Source organism: Mesoplodon bidens (genome assembly GCF_964165515.1).
Source record: "Mesoplodon bidens genome assembly, chromosome: 4".
Taxonomy (NCBI): domain Eukaryota; kingdom Metazoa; phylum Chordata; class Mammalia; order Artiodactyla; family Ziphiidae; genus Mesoplodon; species Mesoplodon bidens.
This window is the reverse complement of record NC_138160.1, coordinates 143,965,164-143,981,515: the sequence shown is the minus strand read 5'-3', so window position 1 is coordinate 143,981,515 and position 16,352 is coordinate 143,965,164. Positions and strand designations below refer to the sequence as shown.

The 16,352-nt window shown below is 53.1% G+C and overlaps 1 protein-coding gene across 1 annotated transcript; it reads left to right on the top strand.

Annotated features, from left to right (window-relative positions):
• The first annotated feature begins 9,517 nt into the window (after positions 1-9,517).
• Positions 9,518-16,227, top strand: CNN1 (calponin 1). The gene is made up of 7 exons (XM_081232705.1): positions 9,518-9,659; positions 11,666-11,787; positions 14,161-14,227; positions 14,337-14,474; positions 14,669-14,779; positions 15,268-15,414; positions 15,495-16,227. The coding sequence occupies exons 1-7, from the start codon at positions 9,597-9,599 to the stop codon at positions 15,738-15,740; spliced, it is 894 nt and encodes a 297-aa protein (XP_081088831.1). The 5' UTR covers positions 9,518-9,596; the 3' UTR covers positions 15,741-16,227.
• Positions 16,228-16,352: the final 125 nt, after the last annotated feature.

The window sequence follows — 16,352 nt, the reverse complement described above, 5'->3', positions numbered from 1 at the left end:
CCCATGTGACTGCCTTCGGCATGCCTGACTAATTTACCTTGCCACTGCCTTCGCCCCTCTTTCTCCAGCCCCGGGACAGGCTGCATTACCTTGTAGAATTCTATGCCCATCTGTGTCTGTCACAGCCTTTTGTCAATTTTGGGCACTTGGGTCTGGAGGGCATGTGAGGGCCTTCCTGCTTCTCTCTTGCATTCACCTTCCTCTCCTTCACTCCTGATTCCCCCCCCACCTTCTCCTGTCCACAGTTGGTTCCTGAGTATGGTGAGCTGCCCTCAAAGCTCACCAGTGGCCTTGATGGTGTGGCCATGGCTGGAGTCTATATAGCTGGCATCACTGTGATACGGTTCTAAAATTCGAGGGGTGATGACCTTGGCTATTGCTGGTCCTGGACATCCTAAACATTCTACGGATATACGGCATCCTGTCCGGGGCCTGAGGCTGGGGAGCCATCTCAGAGTACCCCAGAGCAGAGTGTGGGAAGGGATTGAAGCAATCTGGAAGAGCTTCCCTCAATCCTGCTGCAGCCTCAGACCCAGGGCCAAAATAAGGGAAGCTGTGCATAGGATCCTGAGGCTGTGCCCACCCCATCACGAGAAGGCTCAGAGTCACTCAACAAGCGCTTATTGAGGGAATTCCCTGGCGGTCCAGTGGTTAGGACTCCACGCTTTCACTGCCAAGGGCCCAGGCTCAATCCTTGGTCGGGGAATTTAGATTCCGCAAGCTGGGTGGTGTGGCAAAAAAACAAAACAAAACAAGCAAACGAACAAACAATCACACACACACACAGAAAACACAAGCATTTGTTGAGAGCCTCCTTTGTAGCAGGCACCGTTCTAAGTGTTGACGAAAAGCAGTAAGCAAAAAAAAAAAAAAAGAGTCCTGAGCTGGGGGAGCTGGCATGTTCGTGGAGGAGACGGAAAAAAGACCCATGTTCTTTTCTTTTCTTTTTTTAAAATAAATAAATAAATAAATATTTATTTGTTTGCTTTTATTTTGGGCTGTGTTGGGTCTTCTTTACTGCACGCGGGTTTTTGGCGAGCGGCGGCTACTCTTTGTTGCAGTGTGCAGGCTTCTCATTGCGGTGGCTTCTCTTGCTGCAGAGCATGGGCTCTAGGCGCGTGGGCTTCAGTAGTTGCGGCACATGTTCGCGGGCTCTAGAGCACAGGCTCAGTAGTCGTGGCTCATGAGCTCTAGAGCGCAGGCTCAGTAGTTGTGGCACACGGGCTTCGTTGCTCCGTGGCGTGTGGGATCTTCCTGGACCAGGGCTCGAACCCTTGTCCCCTGCCTTGGCAGGCGGATTCTTAACCACTGCGCCACCAGGGAAGTCCGAAAGACCCATGTTCTATAGAAATATTTTCATAACTATATGCAGCTTGAAAAAATATTAAGTGCAACTTCAGAACTGTTTAGAATATGATTTGGTCTATCATCTTGTGAATCCTCAGTGATTTTGAACATAGAACACGTAACCTTTTGTAATTAACAGCAATTTTTAGTCCCCGTTTTGCTTGTGTGTAGAGCTTGATTCTTTGTGTTCTGTGTATTAATTTAGGTATTTAGATTTATGCCTCCTGTCATTCTGCCATCTCAAACAAAGCATTAGAATACTTTCATTAATTCAACAAATTAATTACTTAAAACAAATACGTGTTGTGCGCTAGATCCAGAAGGAAATATGAAATTAATTTGAAAAAGGAAAAGAAATTTAAGTTCTCCAAGTACTTAGAATCTGTTTCCAAGAAAGGGTATATTTTCATGAAGTAAAAATGTAAAATGCTACATGTAATTAACAAAAGGGCTGATATTAATAAACAGATAAAGAATTGTTCAAAAAGAAATATTTTATAGTTTGAGCTGTGCATGGTGATTACATGGGTGTATATGTATATAAAAATTCACTGAGCTCTCGATTAAGATGTGTGCATTTTACTTTAAGTAATATCTCAATTAAAAATATTTTTAAAGTGATAATTGATTCATTGAGCTATAATTTGTACACTTTTCTATATGTATGATATACTTGTAAAGTCTATGTAAACACTTCACAACCATTTGGGTGGCCATTATCAAAAAAATAGAATCTAACAAGTGAAGAAAGTGAAACTCTTGTACACTCCTGGTGGGAATGTAAACTGGTTCAGCCACCATGGAAAACAGTATGGCAGTGCCTTAAAAAAATTAAAAATGGAATTACCATATGATTCAGTAATTCCACTTCTGGGTATATACCCCAAAGGACTGAAAGCAGGGACTTGAACAGATAGTCACACACCCATGTTCATAGCAGCATGATTCGCAATAGCCAAAGCAACTCAAGTGTCCATCAGCAGATGAATGGATAAACAAAATGTAGTATATACATACAATGGAATATTATTCAGCCTTAAAAAGGAAAGAAATTCTGACACATACTACAAATAGATAAACCTTAAGGACTTTATGCTTAATGAAATAAACTAATCACAAAGGGACAAATACTGTATGATTCCACTTATATGCGGTACGTAGAGAGTAATCAAATTATCATGGAGACAGAAAGTAGAATGATGTTTGCCAGGAGTTGGGGGAGGGGGAGAGTGGGGAATTACTGTTTAATGGGGGCAGAGTTTCAGTCTTGAAAGATGAAAAGAGTTCTGGAGATGGATGGTGGTGATGGCTGCACAAAAACATGAATGTACTTAATATCACAGAACTATACACTTAAAAATAGTACATTTTGGGGCTCCCCTGGTGGCGCAGTGGTTGGGAGTCCGCCTGCCGATGCAGGGGATACGGGTTCGTGCCCCGGTCTGGGAGGATCCCACGTACCGCGGAGCGGCTGGGCCCGTGAGCCATGGCCGCTGAGCCTGCGCGTCCGGAGCCTGTGCTCTGCAACGGGAGAGGCCACAACAGTGAGAGGCCCGCGTACTGCCAAAAAAAAAAAAAAAAAGAGTACATTTTATGTTCTATATTTTACCACAATTTTGAAAAAGTCTACTTAAAAATGATAAGTGATACAGAGAACAGTTAAGCAGAAAAAGGGAGGAGGTGCAAGAGGGGGTTGCAGTTTGAAACTGGCTGGTTAGGAGAAGGTGTCACTGAGCAGGTGATCTTTGAGTAAAGACCTGAAGAAGGTGAGTGAACCATCTGGAGATTTGGGGAACCCTTTGGGCATAAGGAACAACTGCAAAGGCCGTTGGAGTGGAGTGAACTGAGGGAAATACAAGGAGGTCAGAGTGGAGTGGTGGTGGGGCTCCTGGGCTCCCCCAGAAAGCCCTGGTTTTAGGCTATTAATTACCCCAACAGATTAACACATAAAATGGGGGGTGGCAGGGGCAGAGGCTCCAGGCGATGACGTTTCTCGGCTCCCATAAAGCCACTTCTGCAATCCCTTGGCCTCCATGACACAGGGTGGTGGCAGGGGGAAAGAAAGATACAGCCACCCTTAGGATGCCTCCACGACTCTGCGCAGCCGCAGCACATCTGCCATCGAGATTCCTGTGATTGGCCGATCTAAGAGGCGCTACAGCCAATCAACTGCCGGTCCAGGAGGGCTCGCGCACCCTCCCCAGCACGTTGACAGCCACGTGGGCAGCTGCTGGGAGTGCTACTGCCCTCTGCTGGGCGTGCCCAGCTATAAGTAGGCGCAGTTCGCTCTGCTCAGCTGGGTCCAGGTGAAGGCACGCGTGGGCGGTGGTGGGCTCACCAACCTGGCCACAGCCTTTAGAGCTCCCGTTGTTCCTCTTCCTAGTGAGGCAGTTGCGGCTCTCATTTTCTAATTTATCCTTCCAGAAGTAGTTGATTCAAACACAGACATGTCCTTTTTTTTTGGGAGGGGGTATTTTTTTTTTTAAACACAGAGCACAATAGTATGTGTGAAGCCCTGATGTAGACCCTTTAACACGCAGTCCTCAAAACAACTCAAAGAAAATAGCAGCTTCACAGTGGAGGGTCCTGGCAGACATCACTTTAACCAAGGGGCCACGGTTAACATCACCAGCAATAAGTCATAGTGACATCATAAGCCCTTGGTATGGGAAGGGAACATCACCTTTCTGGGATCCTTCTCACTAACGCAAAATCCCCACTCTAATCAAGACAAACCAAATTGGGAGACAGGCTATAAAATTACTAACCAGCACTCTTCAAAAGTGTCAAGGTCGTGAAAGACTAAGGGACTGTCACAGACCAAGGAGTCTAAGAAAACATGACAACTCAATGCCATGAGGGATCTTGGATTGGGTCCTGGAACAGAAAAAGGACATGAGTTAAAAAACTGGAGTCTGTAGTTTATTAACAGTATTGTGCCAAGGTTAATTTCTTAGTTTTGATAAGCGTACTATGGTTATGTAAGATGTCAACAGGAGGGGCAGCAGGGTGAAGGGTATTTGGGAACTCTCTGTGCTATTTTTTTTGCAACTTTTCTGTAAGCCTAAAATTATCTCCAAACAAAAAGTTAAAAAGAAACAAGCCTACTGAAGTGGACACTATTAATATGCCCATTTTCCAGAGGAGGAAACTCAACCACAGAGACGTTAAGACACCTGCCTGAGATCACACAGCCAGGAAGCACCAGGGTATGCCCCAAACCCATGGAATATGGATCCAGAGCCCCCCCCCTCCGCCCACACACACACTTAACCTCAGCACCACAGTACCTTTATTTAATTGAAACAAAGTGCTGCATATTCTGCTGTCATCTTTGTCTATCTCACGTGTTCCCTGCTGATAGATCTACAGGGTGACTTGTTATTAAAAGGCCACTGCAATAAATGTGATTCTTCATACCTACACTTGTACTTCTTAGGAATATTCTAAAAAAGAGATTTGCTGGTTCAGAAGGTGTATTACATAGGTAGGGTTCTTCAGAAAAACAAAAAAAATACATATACATACATATATTGATATATATGAGAGAGATGATTTATTATAAGGAATTGACTTATGTGATTATGGAGGCTGAGAAGTCCGAGTCCAAAATCTGCAGTTGGCAAGCTGGGGACCCAGGAGAGTAGATGATGTAGTTCCAGTCCAAGAACAAAGGTCTGAGAACCAGGAGCATCAATGGTATAAGTTCCAGTCCAAGAGCTGGCAGGCTTGAGACCAAAGAAAAGCTGGTGTTTCAGTTCCAGTCTGAAGGCAGGAAAAGACCCATGTCCCAGCTCAAGGCAGTCAGGCAGGAGGAGTTCCTTCTTACTGGACGGGGGAATCAGCCTTTTTGTTCTATTCAAGCCTTCAACTGATCTGATGAAGTCCATCCATATTGGGGAGGGCAATCTGTTTTGCTCAGACTGCAAATTCAAATATTAATCTCATCCAAAAACACCCTTGAAGACATACCCAGAATAATGTTTGATCAAGTATCTGGGCACCCCCTGGCCCAGTTGACTTGACACGGAAAAGTAACCACCAGAAAAAGTAAGGACACTTATCATTTTGAAAGCTATCAACAAACTGCCCATGCCCATCAACGATGTTCCCTAACCCTCCCCAGCATTCGTTGTTATGAGGTGTTCTGATTTTTGCCAATCTGGGCCACTCTTTTATTTTTATTTTTTTCATTTTTTTGGCTACACCATGCGGCATGCAGGATCTTAGTTCCCCGACCAGGGATCAAACCCGCGCCCCCTGCAGTGGAAGCACGGACTTTTAACCACTGGACCACCAGGGAAGTCCTGTGGAGGGGGCTTTTTATTTTTTTAATTTTATTATTATTTAAAAAAATTATTTATTTTTGGCTGCGTTGGGTCTTCCTTGCTGCACGTGGGCTTTCTCTGGTTGCAGCGAGAGGGGGCTACTCTTCGTTGTGGTGCATGGGCTTCTCATTGCAGTTACTTCTCTTGTTGCAGAGCACGGGCTCTAGAGCACGCAGGCTTCAGTAGTTGTGGCACGCGGGCTCAGTAGTTGTGGCTCGCAGGCTCTAGAGCGCAGGCTCAGTTGCTCCGCGGCATGTGGGATCTTCCCGTACCAGGGATTGAACCCGTGTCCCCTGCATTGGCAGGCGGATTCTTAACCACTGCGCCACAGGGCAAACCCGAGGGGACTTTTAAAAATCAGTTATTCAAATGGAGGTTTTTATGGAGGCAGACGTATGTATCCACTGTCAGGTGCAAACACTTAAGTGAATAGCTCCCTCCTGCCCATCCTCTCACAGTCTGGGGGTGTGGGATACATTATTTTAGAGCAGGTGGTCAGGGAGGGGGAGAGGGGACATCTGAGCAGAAGAAATGAGGGAGAGGGCTCACAGGCATCTTGTGGAAATGTGTCGAGGCAGAAGGGACTACAAAGATGAGAGCGTGCTTGGGCACTCAAGAAATACATGTGGAAGGATGTGGGAGCAGCAGAAGCAGCGTGACCCTGGGAGCGTGACTTGGTTTCTCTGAACCTTTTCTTTATCTATAAAAGGGTCTAAGGGACTTCCCTGGCAGTCCAATGGTTAAGACTCTGTGCTTTCAAAGCAAGGGGCTCCGGTTGATCCCTGGTGGGGCAACTGAGATCCCACATGCCCCACCGCGCCGCCCCCCAAAAAAAAGGGGTCTAAGACTTTCCCCCTCAAGAGGGTGGCGGTGAGGATTGAGATTGTGCCTGGCACAGTGCCTGGCATGGAGTGAGCCCTCCAGAAACAGAAGCCATCTGGGGGAAGGAGAGCTAGGTAGGGGGTGGGTTTGGGGTGCTGGCAGACACGGTCTGCCAAGATAGGCAAGTGAAGGGGGTGAGACTCTCCCGGACACAGGCGCAGAGGTGTGTGTGTGTGTGTGTGTGTGTGTGTGTGTGTGTTAGTTCTCAGAGTCAGAAAGTTTCTGGGGGATCTCCTAAGACTGAGGAAAGGCAGAGCTCTTCTTTCATGACTGTCCTGGACTCTTCGAGAAAAGAAACTCTATTCCTTACTAAAGCCCATCCTTCCAATTTAGATGGCAAACTGAGGCACAGAGGGGCTGCGGCCTGGGAAGCGCCAAATAGGAGCTGAGTGGGGGGTCTGCACACCGGGCAGCCAGTGATGGGGGAGTCCCCTGGGGCTGGTGCCTCGGGATGGGATAAGTCCCCTCTCTCCGCCTCTACCGCCATCCATCAGACAGAAACAGAGACAATACAGAGACACAGAGAAAAACGGTGACCAAGAGGCGCGGAACAGAAAGTGAGACGCAGAGACGGCGAGATAAAGAGGAGACATGGGGACAGAGAGAAAGACAGAGACAGTGAGATGGGCAGATTCATAGAGACGCAGAGAGAGACAAAGGCTGAGACAGAAAAAGGCTAGGCGACGCTGAGAGACGGGCACAGAACGACCAAAAGACATTGCAAGAGATACAGAGACACCGATCCAGAATTGGAGGGACAAACGGACCCAAAAAGGGCTGTCCCCTAGGGAGACCCCGGGTTGCCCCGTCTGGGGGCAAGCCAAGTGCTCCCCCACCCCGCCCCCGTCGTGCCTGGGCAGTGACTTCAGAGCCGGCGCGGATTCTATAAATGGCCAAGGGACAGCGGGCCGGGGGGCGGGGCCGAATGAGTCAGCGCGTTGCGTCATCGCCGCCTGGATGCCGCCAGGCCCCGCCCCCGCCCTCCTGAGCCGCCAGGGGGCGCCGGCCGAGAGCTAGACGAGGCGCGCGTCCTCTCATGCGCAGAGGCGACCTGTGGCCCGCTGCGGGCCGCTCAGCGTGGGCAGGAACCTACGCGTTTGAATCCTGGCTCCGCCACCCTGGAGCTGCGTGACTGCGGGCAGTCGGCTTCACCTCTCTGTGCAACATTTAGACCCCACATCATAAGGCTGCTGTGAGGAATGAGTTAACAGATCCAAAGCACTCAGTACGCAGTAGGAGCTAATTGTTTGCTCATTTTATGTATTTTAGCGTATCTTCAATATACCATTACAAGCTATCAACTTGTCGGTAGTTGCCTTAGCCCAGTCGTTCTCAAATGGGAGCGATCTGCTGCCGACCCCTACCCCCAAGGCTAAGGTGGGGCGGGGGGAAGGGAGGAACGACTTCCCTGGCGGTCCAGTGGTTAAGACCCCCCAGGGGGCTTGGGTTCGATCCCTGGTCGGGAACTAAGATCCCGCATGCCATGCGGTGCGGCCAAAACAAAACAAAAAAGACTAAAGTGGGGAGGGGGCGTTGCTTCTGGCACTGAGTAGGTAGAGGCTGGGGATGCTGCTTAAAGTTCTGCAATGCCCAGGACATCCAGCCGGGATGTCAACAGTAGCAAGATTGAGAAACCCTGCCTTAGCCTCATAGCATTAGGGACAGAGGCCCGGGTTCAAATTCTGCTCTGTCACTAGTGAGCTGTGTGACACTGGGAAAGGGATTCCACATCCCTGTGCCTCAGTTTCCCCATCTGTAAAGTGCATATAATAGCAGCACCCACTTCTGAGGGTGTTGTGAGGTATGTATGAATGGATACATGTACAGCATTTGGACCAGGGCCTAACATAAGGGCTGTTGTCATTATTAGTATATCACGGCTGTGCCCTTAGCATGTGGCCAGCAAATTGCATGTCCTTGTTGTATCATTAGTGTATGATATGGTTGCTGACATGTTATCCAAGTGTCACTAACATGGCCTAAACATACATGGCATGACGTGGGCATGTCATCCACCCCTATGGTACAGGGGTGAGATCTGGACAGGCAGGGCTGCTTGCAGGTGTTCCCTCCAGGCCAGCCTGGCTGGGACAGGAATATATGGGGGTGTCCATGGCCTGGAACCCACTAACACAGCCACTCCGTGGTTCAGGCAACCCACAGGTGGATGGGGAGGGTGAGATCCAGGGTCTCTGCTCCCCCAGGTCCTTATGAGGGGATGGAGGGGACAGAAGTGGGGTGCCAGATTCTCAGCAGAAATACTGCTATTCCCTGTGCCAGGCACTGCCCTGGGCAAATTGGAGGCATTATTTTTTGGCTGCGCCACCCAGCTTGTGGAATCTTAGTTCCCTGACCAGGGACTGAACCCGTGCCTTCTTCAGTGGAAGCACAGAGTCTTAACCATTGGGCCACCAGGGAAGTCCCAGGCATTATTTCTTCTGATCCTCACAACACCCTCATGAGCAGGCACTATCATTAGTCTATTTTACAGGTGTGGCAACAGAGGCTCAGAGAGGGGAAGGGGCTGGCCTACATTTATAGACTGTTGGTGTCTGGACTTAAAACCAGGGTGGTGCTCCATAAACTACCACAGGTGGTAGTCCTGCCTCAAGACAGGAGAGAAACGAAGAAAGATGACCTCAGAGATGTGGGGAGATGGCCTCAGAGACAGACACAAAGAGACTAGGAGACCCAGCCAGAGGCCTAATGAACAGTGGGGAGTGGGGAAAGGTTGGTCTCTGTCTGGCCAAGCTGCCCGCCGCCCCAAAGAAGAATAACCCAGGCCGCCCCCCTAGGTGGAAACAATGACACAATCAGCTCCCAATACCAAGGCCCTGACATCACGAAGGGGGGCTGGCCAAGGTGGGGGGGCGCCCCGCCCCTTGGCAGGCCTCTATGGCCAATGGGACGGCCTTGGAAGAGGCCTGGGCCGCCTCCCGAGCTTCAAAAACATGTGAGGAGGGAAGAGGGTGCAGACGGAGCTTCAGCTGCTGCCGCCTTCTTCAGCGCCGCTGCCTCCGCTGTCCACTGTCAGCCAGCATGTCCTCTGCTCACTTCAACCGAGGCCCCGCCTACGGGCTGTCAGCTGAGGTCAAGAACAAGGTAGGGCTGGAGGGCCTCCCCGTGACCTGGCCCACTTGCCCTGCCAGGCCAGAGGCCCCACACTTGGGGTTCCCTGGACCCCCTTCCTGCCTATCCCATATGACTTGGAACCTGAGAGAGAGAAAGGACGAGTATGGGGAAGGCGCTGCCTTCCTCCCTGGCCTGAGCATCCCAGAGCCCTTAGCTCCTGTTGGGGAATGAAATGTGGGGCCATGCAGGCAGTCACAGGTAAACTGAGGCGGTTGGCCCATTGTGAAACCCCACTTGATTAGAGTCCCCTGTTAACCCTTTTTGTTTCTGGGGGTCTGGGGAAGGACTTGATTTTGCCCACACCCCCTAGCCTGACAAAGAATTTGCGGAGTGCTCCAGAGCTGGGGTTCCTGGGGGGTGAGGCCCCAAGGTGTTGGAGATCGTGAAGGAAACAGACAGCTGGGGATGGGCAGAGAGTGGGCATTAGGGAAAGAAGCAGGGGTCTCCTAATTCTGGGGGTGGGAGGACATGGGGACATCGCCTTCATGCTATGGATGGGTTCAGAAAGAAGAGGCAAGTAGCTCAGGTCCTATATAAGAGAGATTCAGAACTGGGCCCCTGAACTTGTGGCCCGTGCCCCCCATGGGATCAGCTTCTCCAGGGCAGCGAGCCTGAAGTCCCCAACCCACTTGAACAATCCCTTGAGCGATGCCCGGGGAGGAGTCCCAGCCCCATTTGACAGAGGGCAACACTGAGGCTCAGGGTGGCTTTTCCCAGGGTTCTACAGGCAGGAAATGGGGAGCTGGGATTGGGAACCTGGGTCGGGGGGATCCTCGGGGCTGGAGGAGGGGGCGGGTGGGGGGGGCCGGTGCTCGGGCAGGAGACAGATCCCAGCGTCGCCCCCCCTTCCCCCAGCGCCGGCCCAGGAGCCGAGCGGAGCCGCCGCGCCATATAAGGCGGCCTCGGGAGCCCGGCCCGCGGGGCCGCGCTATATAAGGGCCGGTTTGCTTTATAAAGCCGGGCTGATGGGGAGGGGGGCAGCAAGGCCGGGGCCAGGTGAGGGGGCCGTCTCCCCTCCTCTTTCCCCTCCCCCAGGAGAAGGGGCGACCGGGTCTCCCAGGGGCCCGGAGCCTGTCTGGGCTGGGGTAGAGAGTTCTGGGGAAACGGAGGGGGGCCAAAGTGGGAGAGGAGAGGTGGGGGAGAGACACAGAGATACTGGAAGCCTGAGACTTGAGAGGGACGGATGGGGGAGGGCGAGCCTGGAGCAAGATAAGACTGAGACAGGGATGGAGAGGCGGAGAGACGGCTGAGCCCCATCCTCACCCGAGGCAGGGAACCTGGATTCGGAGAGATGGAGAGAGACCTATGAAAGCAGAGATGGACGAGCTATGAGCCCCACCCCCAGCCGGACACGAAGAGATGGGGACAGGATGACAGGGCCTAGGAAAGACAGACAGAGCTGGGAGACAGACTGAGGACATCGTGCCATGGGGAGAGAGACAGAGAAATACAGACATGCATGGGGCCAGGAGTAAGACAAAGAGTGGCCCTCGCCCCGAGCCAGAGAGGGGGCCCCAGGGATGAGGACCTGGAGAGACACTGAGACAGAGATGTAAGACAGAGCAGTCCCCTGCAAGGCGGCATCCGGGGGCACCTCCTTAGGGCTCCTCCTCCCCTGCCTGAAGCTCCCAGGAGGGGGGCAGGGCCAGGGGAAGCTAAACCCCAAGTTTGGTCTGGAGGGGGAACCACGAGGGCAGGCACCGCCCCCCAGCTCTGAATATCTCATTCTCCACCCCTTAATCCACATTCGGTGGTGCCAAAACCTCAGAATGCCTGGAATGGCCCCCTGGGCAGGTGCCACCTCAACACTGGCCCTCAGCACATCCCCCACCCACCAACTGGACGTTGGGACAGAATTGCCTTAGTTGGGAAGGGATGAGGGAAGAGATCAGACCTAGGAAATCTTGGATTGGGCCTGGGAGCCAACCCTGCTCCCCACTGTGTCCTCACCACCTTCTCTGTGTCCCCCACCGCAGCTGGCCCAGAAGTACGACCACCAGCGGGAACAAGAGCTGCGAGAGTGGATCGAGGGGGTGACAGGGCGCCGCATTGGCAACAACTTCATGGACGGCCTCAAAGATGGCATAATTCTTTGCGAGTGAGTGGGGCGCTCATGGCCCAGACTCTGCCTTGGGCTGCCCCCAACCCCTCATCTCTACTACCTGAGCCCCTCAAATGACCAAGAGCTCAGAGCTGGATTGGGCACGTTATATCTGATACCTTTGTTTTGAGGTATCAGATATAAAGATAATCACTGTGCCCATTTAACAGTAAAGAAAACTGAGCCTCAGGTAAAACACGTCGCCCAATGTCCCACGCTGTTCCAACAGAAATGACTTCCGAATCTAGAGTCTGAACCGCCACGCATATGGGGCAGCCACATGTATGGTCTCTAGAGTCCCAAGAAAGGGAGGTCACGGCGAAAAGGCACTGGGCCACATCAGCTGTCTACTGCTGGCTTGGTGACCTGAGGGATGTGCCACAGTAATTCAAGTGGGCCCTGATTTTCTCCCCCTCTCAGAACCTAATCACTGAGGGAGAGGAAAACCCTCAACAGCTCCCAAGCCCCGATTCCAGATTCCAACTCCTAGATTTCGCTGCAACCCTATTTCTGGGCTGGGCCCTGAGCCCAGCTGGGGTCCTTTCTTTTTCTCTGAGTCTGACCCAGGGCAGGGTGACCCTAAGAGCCAGAGCTTGTGCTAGGGAAGCTTCCCGAAGGCACAGTGTTACCAAGCCCTAGCTGCTGGAAAGAGAGGGGCTGGGGGATGTTGTTCTACCGTATCCAAGGAATCGGGGGATGGTCTGGTATCCCAGGCCTTAAAGAGTGCAGGGCCACCCACCCATTTATGGAGGAGGTGCATTTATGGAGCACCTGCTGTGTGCTAGCCAGGTCTAGGCGCTGGGGATAGTGAACAAAACAGACTCGACTTGGGGCGCTTACAGAGCTTTAGTCCTGGTGGGGGTGATTGAACGAATAATTGATGAAAGAATCACATACTTGCCTGTGGTGGGAAGTGCCATGAGGAAGAGTCAAGCTGGGAAGGATGGGGGGCGGGGGGCGTGGGGTGAAGGGTAGCTGCTTTGTACAGAATGGTCTGGGAGGTCTTTCAGAAGAGGTAATATTGAAGCAGAATCTCGGATGAAGTGAGGGAAGTTGCTGGCAGGACATCTTAGGGAAGAGTGGGCCAGGCAGCGGGGACAGCCAGTGCAAAGGCCCTGGGGTGGGAGCATGCCTCAGTGATCAGGGAAAGTGGAGGGAGTTAGCTGGGGGCCAGACGGTACAGGGCCTCTTCGTCCTTCATGCTATGGAGTTAGGCTTTTATTCTCAAGGCAATAGGAAACCATGGGAGTGCTTTGAACTGGGGAGTAACTGGAAAAAAAAATTTTTTTAATTGAAGTACAGTTGATTTACAGTTGTGTTAATTTCTGCTGTACAGCAAAGTATACAAGGTCCTACTGTATAGCACAGAGAACTATATTTAATATCCTATGATAAACCATAATGGAATTGTTTTAAGAAGGTCATTTTAGCCATGGGATGACAAGCATCTGGAGGGGCTGAGGTGGAAGCTGGGAGCCCAAGGGTAGGTCAAGGCAAGAGCCCAGGAAAGAGACACTGGTGGCTCAGAGCAGGGCGGAAGTGGGCTTCTGGAAGTCTTCAGGAGGCAGAGTAAAAGGAATTGCTGAGGGATGGAATGTGGGGGTGAGAGAGAGGGAGAGGAGAGTCAAGGGCGGCGGAGGGCTTTGTCTGAGACCTGGAGGGCTGGGTTTACTGAGTCGGGGAGGATGGAGGGAGTTCTGTTGGGGGGAAGTGGGTGTCAGGAGTCCAGGTAGGGTGCATTTGATTTGAGACACCCATGTGGGGAGCTGGAATGGAGTAAGCGGTGGGCTGCAGGAAGATGTTGGGGAGTTATTGGCATATGAATGGCATTTAAAGTCAAGAGAGGACTTCCCTGGCCGTCCAGTGGTTCAGACTCTGCGCTTCCACTGCAGGGGGCACGGGTTCGATCCCTGGTTGGGGAACTAAGATCCCACATGTCGCGCAGCGTGGCCAAAAAAATAAAATAAAATGCCAAGAGACTGGATGAGATCAAGGGGGTGAGTGTAGCCAGAGAAGAGGCCCCAGTTCTGAGCTGTGGGCTCTCCGAGGTGTAGCGGTTCGCAAAAGAAAAGGAGATTGAAACATGGTCACGAGCGAGGCAGGTGCACCCAGGAGACTCCCCTACACCCTCCATCGGGAGACTTTCTGACCTGAATGAGTCTAGCTCCCTGGGGTTGGTTTCCCATCTGGGTCCTGCCTGTGTGTGTGGATAGTCTGTGGTGGGGCTGCAGCTGGGGGCTGACTGCAGTGGGAAACAAGAGAAAAGGTAGTGCCCACTGACTGTCATCCTGACCCCTTGCCCCGCTGGGCTGGGCTTGGGTGGGGGCAGTAGGGGTCCCCTTCCTCAGTGCCCTCCCCTGCGCCTTGCAGGTTCATCAATAAGCTCCAGCCAGGCTCTGTGAAGAAGGTCAATGAGTCCACCCAGAATTGGCACCAGGTGAGCCCAGACTCTCTTAACTCTTTCGACCCCCGGCCCATAGCCCCTCAGAGCTCCATCCAGACCCCCACTCCCCTCCCACCCCTGACTGCTACCGGCCCCCCTCCAGCTGGAGAACATCGGCAACTTCATCAAGGCCATCACCAAGTATGGGGTGAGGCCCCACGACATCTTTGAGGCCAACGACCTGTTCGAGAACACCAACCACACCCAAGTGCAGTCCACCCTCCTGGCCCTGGCCAGCATGGTGAGCGTGGCTGAAGGGTGGGCATGGGGCCAGGGGGCTGCCGGCACTCGGGGCTGGGATGCGGGTGGGGCCACTTGTGCCCTCTGAGCCCCGCGTGGGTGGCAGGGGGAAAGCAGGTGCTCCTCACGGTCTCCGAGGGGACAGTGTGGCCCAGGGGCTTCCTTGTCAGTCCCTGACCCCCTCGCCCTCCCCAGGCCAAGACGAAAGGGAACAAGGTGAACGTGGGAGTGAAATACGCAGAGAAGCAGGAACGGAAATTTGAGCCAGAGAAGCTAAGAGAAGGGCGGAACATCATTGGGCTGCAGGTACTGCCCCTTCTTCACCTGGGCCTCACTGCTGAGCTGAGCAGAGGGTCAGGGAGTGGAAGAGGCTGGGAGGGCACCCTGGTCCCTGCAGGCTTTGGCAGGGGGGTGGCAGCATATTTGGCCTTTACTAGACTATACACTTGGCATTTTTCCATACCCTAACTCACTCCTCTGACAGCTCTAGGGGGTGGGTACTGTTATGAGCATACTCTTTATACAGACGGGAAAACTGAGGCCTGGAGAAGATAGCTTACTTGCCAGGATTGCCCACGTGATGAGTGGCCGGGCTGGAACTTGAACCCTGGAAGTCAGGCCACCTATCAGTCATGTGACCCGCCTTCTCTGGGCCTCAGTTTCCAGTCTGTAGCCTGAGGGTGGAAACAGTGCCTCATTAGAGGGCCACGTAAGTGCCTGCTGACATGAGTTACATCTCGTGGCCCACCGTGAGATTTGTAAGCCTCGGGGTGATTCTCGTTCTGGCTCCCTAGATGGGCACCAACAAGTTTGCCAGCCAGCAGGGCATGACAGCCTACGGCACCCGGCGCCACCTCTACGACCCCAAGCTGGGCACAGACCAGCCCCTGGACCAGGCCACCATCAGCCTACAGATGGGCACCAACAAGGGAGCCAGCCAGGTGTGTGGGGGGCCATGGGGCGGGCTGGTGGGGCTGTGGCCCTCGCCGTCCCCTCGGCCTGACTGCACTGCCCTCCGCAGGCCGGCATGACTGCTCCCGGGACCAAGCGGCAGATCTTCGAACCGGGGCTGGGCATGGAGCACTGCGACATGCTCAATGTCAGCCTGCAGATGGGCAGCAACAAGGGGGCCTCGCAGCGGGGCATGACGGTGTATGGGCTGCCCCGCCAGGTCTACGACCCCAAGTACTGCCTGATGCCCGAGTACCCGGAGCTGGGCGAGCCTGCCCACGACCACCACCCACACAACTACTACAACTCCGCCTAGGGCCCTGGGCCTCCCGCCTTCCCCCGGGGAGGCCGGTGCTGCTCTTGGCAGGGCCCAGCCCGGCCCGCCGACCCCCTCCCCCTGCATGGCTCCTCCAGCCCCCTGGCACCTGCCTACAGGGTTAGCGTTTGGGGGGAGCAGGCTGGGGGGGGCCTGTGGGGGGGAAGGGGGCTCCTCCCTGGGTCCAACATAGAGCCGGGTGTTCCCAACAGCGCCCAAAGGACGCACTGAGCAAAGCTACCCCGCTGTCCCCCACTGCCCACAGGTGGGTCCCCCTAGGACAAGAAGCCCCCTCAAGCGAAGCCCCCAGAGCCCAGGCTCGCCCCCTCCCCCATTCCCACAGTGGGAGCAAACTGCATGCCCAGACCCCCAGCGGACACACGCGGTTTGGTTTGCAGCTGGCGTTCAGGGATGTGACGGCGGCGTCTGTAACGCGAGCACTTTCTGTTTCTACTTCACTGGAGCACAGTAAACGGCTGTAAAGTCATCTGAGGACTCAGGGCTGCTCTGTCAGAGGCCGTGTGGCTCTAGCACACGCGTCAGTGGCCTTGCTCGGATATACCCCATCTCCCACACACACATCTGCACAGGCACACACACTCACATGCACCC

Excerpts from the sequence above, each read along its gene's own strand:
- CNN1 (XM_081232705.1), top strand. The coding sequence starts at position 9,597 with ATGTCCTCTGCTCACTTCAACCGAGGCCCCGCCTACGGGCTGTCAGCT. Across the intron at positions 9,660-11,665 it reads CAGCTGAGGTCAAGAACAAG|CTGGCCCAGAAGTACGACCA; the intron begins GTAGGGCTGGAG and ends CCCCCACCGCAG. Across the intron at positions 11,788-14,160 it reads GATGGCATAATTCTTTGCGA|GTTCATCAATAAGCTCCAGC; the intron begins GTGAGTGGGGCG and ends TGCGCCTTGCAG.